At 63.9% G+C, this 10,038-nt stretch overlaps 1 protein-coding gene across 1 annotated transcript; it reads right to left on the minus strand.

Moving 5' to 3' along the window:
* Positions 1–255: 255 nt before the first annotated feature.
* LOC131091679 (serine/threonine-protein kinase pim-1-like) lies at positions 256–1,653 on the minus strand. The gene is made up of 3 exons (XM_058037864.1): positions 1,233–1,653; positions 658–834; positions 256–359 (listed from the first exon to the last, which is right to left on the minus strand). Exons 1-3 carry the CDS (start codon positions 1,651–1,653, stop codon positions 256–258), a joined length of 702 nt encoding a protein of 233 aa, XP_057893847.1.
* Between the last annotated feature and the right edge of the window lie 8,385 nt (positions 1,654–10,038).

Below are 10,038 nucleotides of genomic sequence, written 5' to 3' on the forward strand. Positions count from 1 at the left end.
CTGTCCTAAGGGATTCCTCTGCACTCTGGAAGACAAATCTGCCTATATGGAGAAAAGGCATCAAAAGCTTAACAAAGGCTGGGAGGAACACTCTGATTACCTGTTTTACCAAGAGGTTTCTTTACCTGGATATGCTAACAAGGGTTAGCTGTCAGACATGACAGCCCGCAATGTGTCGGTGGCTGGTTTATTTTTGCAGCCCTCGGTCCTGCGTGGGACTCGGTGCCTGGGTGCTGCAGGGGCTCCAGCCGGGCATCAAAGGCGCCCGCCCCACAGCCAAGGGTGGCGCCAGATGTCCTCCAGCTCGGCCCGGTCCACGGGGTGCTTGCCCAAACACCAGCGGATCAGGTGTTGGCACTCTGGGGAGAGAAGGCAGAAAGCGCCGCTCACTGGCACCCGGCTCCTGCCCGGCCGCTCCCGGCAGCGCCTGCAGGAGCCGGGCCAGGCTGCGAGTGCTCAGAGCTGCCCTCGGCGGGACAGCGGCACGGCAGCACACGGCCACCTCCTCCAGCCCGGCGTGCCACCCCCAGCCCCTCACGGGCCACCTCCTGCGGCCGGCCCTCGAGGGCACAGCGAGCTCCCGCCCAGCTGCGGCAGGGCCGGGCCGGGCTGCGCGCTGCCGTCTGCCAAAGCCGCCTGCTTGAGGCCCACACCAACCTGGAGACACCTGCCGCCAGAAGAAGAGCTGCCCCGACACGGTGTCATGGTCGTCGCGGAAGGGGAAGCACCCGCAGACCATGACATAGAGCAGCACGCCCAGGGACCACACCGTGGCCGGCTCCTTGCGGTAGAAGCCCAGGCAGAGCCACTCGGGCGGGCAGTACATGTGTGTTCCTAGGGGAGACAGGCGGCGCTGGCCGGGCGCAGGCTGCTGCCTTCCAGAGCCTGGCGCCAGCCTCCTGCCAGAGGCAGGGCCTGCACCGGCGGCCACAACTTCCCCCAAGGCCACCCCGCACCCCCAGACAATTGCCCAAAGCCAGGAAACCGCTCTGCAAGGCAGGGAAGGCCAGAAGAGCAGCCCAAGCCCAAGCAGGCCTGCCGAGCCCAGGGCCCGGGGCCTGGCTTCTGCAGCCCCCCTCTGTCGGCAGGGCCAGCAGCGGCTCCTGGGGCACAGCACCTGTCCCGGGGCACAGGGCAGCCGGCAGCCGGCTGAATGCCGCAGCCACAGCCCAGGGGGGAATGGCACAGTGCAGGGCCTGACAGTGGGAGCAGGGCCCGGGACGTGGGCTCACCGGCAAATTCCCTGCAGGGGTGATCGTGGAAGAAGGTGCCGCATCCGAAGTCAATGAGCTTCAGGCTGCCACTGTGCGGGTCCACGAGGAGGTTCTCGGCCTTGATGTCACCGTGCCAGACGCCGCAGGCGGTGCAGTGCCACACGGCCTCCAGCACCTGCCGGAAAAGCCAGCGTGCCGCCTCCTCGCTCAGGAACTGCTGCTCCCGCAGCAGCTCCAGCAGATCCCGCGATCGCTCCGGGCGCTCCAGCACAAGCACGAAGCTGTCGGGAAGCTCGAACCAGTCCAGGAGCTGGATGATGCTGTGGCAGCCAGAGCCCACCTTCTCCATCAGCACGATCTCCATCGGGACACGGGTGCCGTCGGGCTGCGAGGATGAGACATTGCCTGTGCCAGGCCTGGTGCTGCCCTGTGCCTCCATTGCCCCCTGCCTGGTATGCCCCGGTGCCCCCTCGGACAGCCTCCCTGCTGCTCGGGATCCCTCCCGCCCAGGGCTCGCTTGGCAGCTGCCCCCCTGCCTGGAGCCAGTCCCGGCCTTCGGCATCCCCGGCCCCGCCGTACTCCGCCTCGCACGCTGAGCCCACGCCCGCTGCCCCCGCCATGCCCCGGGGCCCTCCCTCGGGGCCCGGCCTTATCCCTGCCCGCCCCGGCCCGCTCCGGCCCGCTGGCCCCGCTCACTCACCCGCTCGTCCCAGCGCAGGACGCTCTCCCGGGCCACGCGCTTGATGGCCACCTGCAAGCCATGGACACACGGGGAGCTGAGCTCCAGCCCTGCCCAGCCCCGGCGCCGAGCCTCCGGCCGCGCCCCCCCCGTGCCGCCACTTACCGGGCTGCCGTCCGAGAGGCGTCTCCCCGCGAAAACGGTGCCGAAGCCGCCGCCGCCCAGCTGCGGGCCCAGCTGGTACAGCTCCTGCAGCTCCTTCTTTTGCCCTGCAACAGGCCGAGAGCGAGCCGTCAGCCCTGCGCCCAGGAACCCCCCAGTGCCCGCCAGGGCAGGGCCCGGGCCCCCGCGGGCCGCGCTGCTCTCACCTGCTCCCTGCTGCGCGCCGGGCAGCGGCCACCGCCCCGCAGCCGTCGGGCTGGCGAGCGGCACGGCCGGGCCCGGGCAGCGCGCACAGGCGGCTGCAGGAGCCCCGCTGCAGCGGGACACGGCGGCACCGTCGCTGGCCCCGGCCTCCGGGCCTGCACTCTGCTCTTGCGCACGGCCGGGGCTGCAGCCCGAGCTGTCACGCAGGGGGGTCCCAGGAGCAACTGCAAAGCACACAGGGATTTTTTGAAGCCATCAGAGCCACTGACAACAGCCAGGGACTAGGCTGCTCTCAGAGGCCCTGGCCTGGCTTGGCCAGGGAATGGCCCTCAAGAGCCCCAGGGGAGCCGCAGACAGCTCCTCACAAGATCTCACCTTCTGTTAGGGCCTCCTTGGGAGTCGGTGGCTGTCTTGGAGCAGCTTCCTCGAGATGGAGGTGCCCAGGTGTCTCGAGGGGCGTCTCCTCCACCAGGCACAGGCTGTTGCCCGCTGGCACAGTGTCCTGGCAGCTGTGGGCCGACGACTGCCGGCTGCAGGACACTTGCTGCTCCTGAGCCACCTGCTCCTGAGATGGCTCCCCTGCATCGGGCTGGGCTCCCACTTGGACTCCCGGGCTTTCCCTGGCCACCACAATGCTCAGGGTTGTGCCCGTGATGTCCATGAGTCCAAGGGTGCCGGGAGACCTGTCCACGCGCTCTGCACCTGCTGCAGGCTGACAGGTCTCACTGAGCCTCTCTGAGGGATGGAGGCTGTCAGAGATAGCCGAGGCTCCTGGCAGGATGGAGGTTCTCTGACAGCCTGAGCTTCTTGCATGGATGGCCGGTGTCTGCTGCTGTGCCATCCTTGCAAGGCTCGAGGCTCTCCCAGGGATGGTGACTCTTCCTGGGAGCTGCCTCCTCATGGGATGGCGGCGCCTGGGGGAGCGGGACGAGCCACAGCAGGGCAGGTGGCCTCGCCTCACCAGCTCCCGCAGCTCTTTCCTCAGGGCCCGCCACATCCCAGAGTAGAGCGGCTCAGATGTCCCATTGCCAGCCCAGAGCAAGGCCATCAGTTCCCGCAGCTGTCGGGCCACTGCCACGCAGGGGCCGCAGCTGCAGGAGCTGCCCAGGGGGCCGGCGGGAGCACCTGGCCGCTTGCGAGGGGTGGCCCAAGGCCTGCAGGGCCTGGCAGCCGCAGGGGCTCCCCGGTTCCTGCGTGAGCCTCTGGGCCGGACCCCGGGGTGCTTGCACCTCTTTGGTGTCCTGGGCTGCCGCCTCCATGGCTGCCAGTGGCCAAGGGCCCAGCAGACAGCCACAGTGGCCAGCAGCAGGACAAGCACAGTCACGAAAGTGTCACCGTCACCCATGGCTCCGGCACGTCCCATCGCGACTGCACTGGCCGCTGCGGGGGCTGCCCCGGCTTATATAGGCCTGAGGATGTCACAGTGCTGTGGCCAGCACAGTGTGTGACATCACAGACCGGCCCCACCCCAGGCTCCCCAGGGCCACAGGAGGGAAAATGGAGCTCAGCCTTTGGGCACTTTGGGGCCCTCTGGAACACAGGGGATGGACGATTCTTGTCTAAACAGCACACAGGGATGAGGAGGGCAACGGTGATGCTGTCACCTCCTTGCTGGCACAGCATGGGACATGGATTGGCCCGTGGGACACTGAAAAGTGCCTGAATGAAGCAAGCCCTGCTCAGCAACATCCAAACCATCTGTATGCTATCCAGTACAGTCCCATCCTGAATGCAAACCCAGCTGTGTGCCACTGTCTGGGAAGAAAATGGATCCTATCCCATTGAAAAGCAGTACATCAATCACCTCTTCACCCAGCACACCCTGTCCCTGCCCATCTCACACCTGATGGAGACAGAATCCAGAAGGATTCTCTGATGGACACAATCAAAACTCCTCTTCAAATCCTCCACTAAAGCCTGCATTGCCTTCCTAGCACCGACGAGCCGGGTGACCTTATGGCAGTGGGATAATCAAGCAGGTAGAGAGGAATTTCCCTCTGTTATCTCATGCTGCCCATGTGTGACATTGGTGTGTCCTTCCATCACTTTTCAGTAGTGACAATGATGACCTTTCCTCCATTTTTACTGCAATGCGGATTATATTGAAAGGATGGAGTTTACTGGAAAGTTCCAAGGCCTTCCTATCAAGTCAGATACAGCTGGCGAACACTGAGCCAGCCGAACCTCCTTGGGCCTTCAGGACCTTGGCTACATGATTTATGGAGATCCCACTGGGACATATCGGGATGACTCCCATCCAACACCACATCTCATGGGTATTATTCTGGTCCAGGTTGTCCCCAGCCATCCCAAATAAAAGATCACTGTCCCTCACAGCACTGTGCCTCCTCCACTGTTTGACACCCTCCAGCAGCCAGAGAAGGCAGTGGTACTTGGCAGAGCCAGGCTCTGTGGGACAAGGGCACTGGGATCAGCTAAAAGCAGAGAGGATGCTCAGAGAGCTGAATTGCCACAGGATTCTGCCACCCTGAGTGGGTCAGCCTGTGCTGGGAGGATGCTTTGCATGGCTTTGGCCATCGGGGCCCTGCTGGCCCTGGGGGGCTGCACAGCCACAGAGGGCTGAGCTGAGTGTCAGACACCCACGGACAGCCTGGCAGACTTGATCTCCACGGGCACTGAGCCTGCTGAGCCCATGAGGTCCATGAGGCCCATGGCAATAACCTTTACACTCTTGGTCAACAAAACCATTGTTAACCATTGTTATTAGTTGGCTGCACACCCCACACACCTCCCTCCCCACCAGAAGCACTCACTGTGCCTGTCAGGTTCTGTAAATACAAACAAAGATGGCCATTCCAAGCACAGTTTCTCTCATCCTGGAGAAAAGGAGGCTCAGAGGGGACCTTCTCTCTCCCCACAATTCCCTGAAAGGAGCAGTGCCACCTCCTTGCTGGCCCAATTCCCACAGGAGTTCAAGCCCCTTTGGGAGCATTTTCACCCCCAGCCAAGCCCCAGTGTCCCCTCATGATGACCAACAGGGTGAGGAGGAGCCGCCATTTTAGGCCAAACCGTGATATTTTTTTCAGTGGGTACAATGAGCCCAAAACCATGGGAATGACTCCAAAAACCTCAACATTTCCCGTGGGCTCCATCCCTATGACTGACGACGCTACATCAGATCCTAAGCATTGTATAATATAGAAACAATAAAGGAGAATTTCTTTGGGGTCTTTATTGAGAAATATGAGAAAAGTCTGGTAAAGAATCATGGGGGTCAGAGTGATTTTCACTGCACATGCTAGGCATGTGTGGATGAAATAATTCTGTTGCATATCCTGGCCAGAATGAAGGGAAGCCTGCTTCTCTGACAACGAGAAGATGTTGGAGACTTTGTTTTTCCTGCAGTTTTGGTGACACACAGACTCCAATGCTGTGTTCATGGGCTGCACCCAAAGGCTGCCCTCTTGGGAACAAAGCCAGAGACCTCCATCCTGATTTACTGCTACAGAAACATAAAGCAGATAAAAAAAAAATAAAAAAGGAAGAGGAAAAATAATTAAAAAGGAAAAATATAAGGCCTCTCTGCTTCTCCCTTCTGAAGGGGATTGAGGGGAGTCTCCATTCTCCTCTTCCCTAGGGGCATCTGGGTGGTCTTCATCCTCAACTGCCCTATTGGAGACCAGGGAACCTTTGTGCACTCTCCCTTTCAGTTGGTTTGGGGATCTCTATCCCCTGCATTTGTCCTTAATTTTGGCCAGAGCATCCTGGGAGCCATGCATAGGGAACTGGCAGCTCCAGGACACTTGCTGCTGGAACACTTGCCTCTGGGAACATCTTGGAGAGGGCTGGGTTCCCCTTTTTACCTCCAGGCATTTCCTGGCCATCTGCATCCCCAGGGATGAGCAGCTTCTGCAGACAGCTGTGGCTCTGAGGGGGCAGACAGTCCTTTCCAAAGGGCTTCTTCCATCTCTGGTCCAGCAGCTCACAAGAAGGCATTGGGACTGGTGGAGATTTCTCACCACGAGTAACCCAGCTGTGGAGTTCTTCCTCTTGTCCTGCTCCTCCCCTGCCTGCTCCAGAACATGAGCTGGACATGGGGACAGCTGCATTTGCTGCTGCAGGATCTTGCCCAGCACCACACCAAGGCTCTTCTCCTACGGCACAGCTGCATTTTCCTCAGAGCCACAGAATGGGAAATAGCAGCACCAGAATATTTGCTCCTGGGACACATCCTTCTAGGATTGTTGTAGTGCATTGTGCTGGGTTCACTTCTTTGCTTTCAGTCCTTTCCTGGCCATCTCCATGCTCAGAGGAGCAGGTCTTGCTGAAACCAGTGTCTGTGAGGGAGCACACACTCCTGTCCTAAGGGATTCCTCTGCACTCTGGAAGACAAATCTGCCTATATGGAGAAAAGGCATCAAAAGCTTAACAAAGGCTGGGAGGAACACTCTGATTACCTGTTTTACCAAGAGGTTTCTTTACCTGGATATGCTAACAAGGGTTAGCTGTCAGACATGACAGCCCGCAATGTGTCGGTGGCTGGTTTATTTTTGCAGCCCTCGGTCCTGCGTGGGACTCGGTGCCTGGGTGCTGCAGGGGCTCCAGCCGGGCATCAAAGGCGCCCGCCCCACAGCCAAGGGTGGCGCCAGATGTCCTCCAGCTCGGCCCGGTCCACGGGGTGCTTGCCCAAACACCAGCGGATCAGGTGCTGGCACTCTGGGGAGAGAAGGCAGAAAGCGCCGCTCACTGGCACCCGGCTCCTGCCCGGCCGCTCCCGGCAGCGCCTGCAGGAGCCGGGCCAGGCTGCGAGTGCTCAGAGCTGCCCTCGGCGGGACAGCGGCACGGCAGCACACGGCCACCTCCTCCAGCCCGGCGTGCCACCCCCAGCCCCTCACGGGCCACCTCCTGCGGCCGGCCCTCGAGGGCACAGCGAGCTCCCGCCCAGCTGCGGCAGGGCCGGGCCGGGCTGCGCGCTGCCGTCTGCCAAAGCCGCCTGCTTGAGGCCCACACCAACCTGGAGACACCTGCCGCCAGAAGAAGAGCTGCCCCGACACGGTGTCATGGTCATCGCGGAAGGGGAAGCACCCGCAGACCATGACATAGAGCAGCACGCCCAGGGACCACACCGTGGCCGGCGCCTCGCGGTAGTAGCCCAGGCAGAGCCACTCGGGCGGGCAGTACATGTGTGTTCCTAGGGGAGACAGGCGGCGCTGGCCGGGCGCAGGCTGCTGCCTTCCAGAGCCTGGCGCCAGCCTCCTGCCAGAGGCAGGGCCTGCACCGGCGGCCACAACTTCCCCCAAGGCCACCCCGCACCCCCAGACAATTGCCCAAAGCCAGGAAACCGCTCGGCAAGGCAGGGAAGGCCAGAAGAGCAGACCAAGCCCAAGCAGGCCTGCTGAGCCCAGGGCCCGGGGCCTGGCTTCTGCAGCCCCCCTCTGTCGGCAGGGCCAGCAGCGGCTCCTGGGGCACTGCACCTGCCCCGGGGCACAGGGCAGCCGGCAGCCGGCTGAATGCCGCAGCCACAGCCCAGGGGGGAATGGCACAGTGCAGGGCCTGACAGTGGGAGCAGGGCCCGGGACGTGGGCTCACCGGCAAATTCCCTGCACGGGTGATCGTGGAAGAAGGTGCCGCATCCGAAGTCGATGAGCTTCAGGCTGCCACTGTGCGGGTCCACGAGGAGGTTCTCGGCCTTGATGTCGCCGTGCCAGACGCCGCAGGCGGTGCAGTGCCACACGGCCTCCAGCACCTGCCGGAAAAGCCAGCGTGCCGCCTCCTCGCTCAGGAACTGCTGCTCCCGCAGCAGCTCCAGCAGATCCCGCGATCGCTCCGGACGCTCCAGCACAAGCACAAAGCTGTCGGGCAGCTCGAACCAGTCCAGGAGCTGGATGATGCTGTGGCAGCCAGAGCCCACCTTCTCCATAAGCACGATCTCCATCGGAACAAGGGTGCCGTCGGGCTGCGAGGATGAGACATTGCCTGTGCCAGGCCTGGTGCTGCCCTGTGCCTCCATTGCCCCATTCCTGGCATGCCCCGGTGCCCCCTCGGACAGCCTCCCTGCTGCTCGGGATCCCTCCCGCCCAGGGCTCACTTGGCAGCTGCCCCCCTGCCTGGAGCCAGCACCGGCCTTCGGCATCCCCGGCCCCGCCGTGCTCCGCCTCGCACGCTGAGCCCACGCCCGCTGCCCCCGCCATGCCCCGGGGCCCTCCCTCGGGGCCCGGCCTTATCCCTGCCCGCCCCGGCCCGCTCCGGCCCGCTGGCCCCGCCCACTCACCCGCTCGTCCCAGCGCAGGACGCTCTCCCGGGCCACGCGCTTGATGGCCACCTGCAAGCCATGGACACACGGGGAGCTGAGCTCCAGCCCTGCCCAGCCCCGGCGCCGAGCCTCCGGCCGCGCCCCCCCGTGCCGCCACTTACCGGGCTGCCGTCCGAGAGGCGGCTCCCCGCGAAAACGGTGCCGAAGCCGCCGCCGCCCAGCTGCGGGCCCAGCTGGTACAGCTCCTGCAGCTCCTTCTTTTGCCCTGCAACAGGCCGAGAGCGAGCCGTCAGCCCTGCGCCCAGGAACCCCCCAGTGCCCGCCAGGGCAGGGCCCGGGCCCCCGCGGGCCGCGCTGCTCTCACCTGCTCCCTGCTGCGCGCCGGGCAGCGGCCACCGCCCCGCAGCCGTCGGGCTGGCGAGCGGCACGGCCGGGCCCGGGCAGCGCGCACAGGCGGCTGCAGGAGCCCCGCTGCAGCGGGACACGGCGGCACCGTCGCTGGCCCCGGCCTCCGGGCCTGCACTCTGCTCTTGTGCACGGCCGGGGCTGCAGCCCGAGCTGTCACGCAGGGGGGTCCCAGGAGCACCTGCAAAGCACACAGGGATTTTTTGAAGCCATCAGAGGCACTGACAACAGCCAGGGACTAGGCTGCTCTCAGAGGCCCTGGCCTGGCCTGGCCATGGAATGGCCCTCAAGAGCCCCAGGGGAGCCGCAGACAGCTCCTCACAAGATCTCACCTTCTGTTAGGGCCTCCTTGGGAGTCGGTGGCTGTCTCGGAGCAGCTTCCTCGAGATGGAGGTGCCCAGGTGTCTCGAGGGGCGTCTCCTCCACCAGGCACAGGCTGTTGCCCGCTGCCACAGCGTCCTGGCAGCTGTGGGCCGACAACTGCCGGCTGCAGGACACTTGCTGCTCCTGAGCCACCTGCTCCTGAGATGGCTCCCCTGCATCGGGCTGGGCTCCCACTTGGACTCCCGGGCTTTCCCTGGCCACCACAACGCTCAGGGTTGTGCCCGTGATGTCCATGAGTCCATGGGAGCCGGGAGACCTGTCCACGGGCTCTGCACCTGCTGCAGGCTGACAGGTCTCACTGAGCCTCTCCGAGGGATGGAGGCTGTCAGAGATAGCCGAGGCTCCTGGCAGGATGGAGGTTCTCTGACAGCCTGAGCTTCTTGCATGGATGGCCGGTGTCTGCTGCTGTGCCATCCTTGCAAGGCTCGAGGCTCTCCCAGGGATGGTGACTCTTCCTGGGAGCTGCCTCCTCATGGGATGGCGGCGCCTGGGGGAGCGGGACGAGCCACAGCAGGGCAGGTGGCCTCGCCTCACCAGCTCCCGCAGCTCTTTCCTCAGGGCCCGCCACATCCCAGAGTAGAGCGGCTCAGATGTCCCATTGCCAGCCCAGAGCAAGGCCATCAGTTCCCGCAGCTGTCGGGCCACTGCCACGCAGGGGCCGCAGCTGCAGGAGCTGCCCAGGGGGCCGGCGGGAGCACCTGGCCGCTTGCGAGGGGTGGCCCGAGGCCTGCAGGGCCTGGCAGCCGCAGGGGCTCCCCGGTTCCTGCGTGAGCCTC

The sequence above is a fragment of the Melospiza georgiana genome, chromosome 19 (assembly GCF_028018845.1).
Source record: "Melospiza georgiana isolate bMelGeo1 chromosome 19, bMelGeo1.pri, whole genome shotgun sequence".
Lineage (NCBI taxonomy): Eukaryota > Metazoa > Chordata > Aves > Passeriformes > Passerellidae > Melospiza > Melospiza georgiana.

Coding starts and splice junctions, on each gene's coding strand:
- LOC131091679 (XM_058037864.1), bottom strand. CDS start 1,653: ATGGAGGCACAGGGCAGCACCAGGCCTGGCACAGGCAATGTCTCATCC. Junction 835..1,232: donor CCCCTGCAGGGAATTTGCCG/GTGAGCCCACGT, acceptor TGTCTCCCCTAG/GAACACACATGTACTGCCCG. Junction 360..657: donor CTGGCGGCAGGTGTCTCCAG/GTTGGTGTGGGC, acceptor TTCTCTCCCCAG/AGTGCCAACACCTGATCCGC.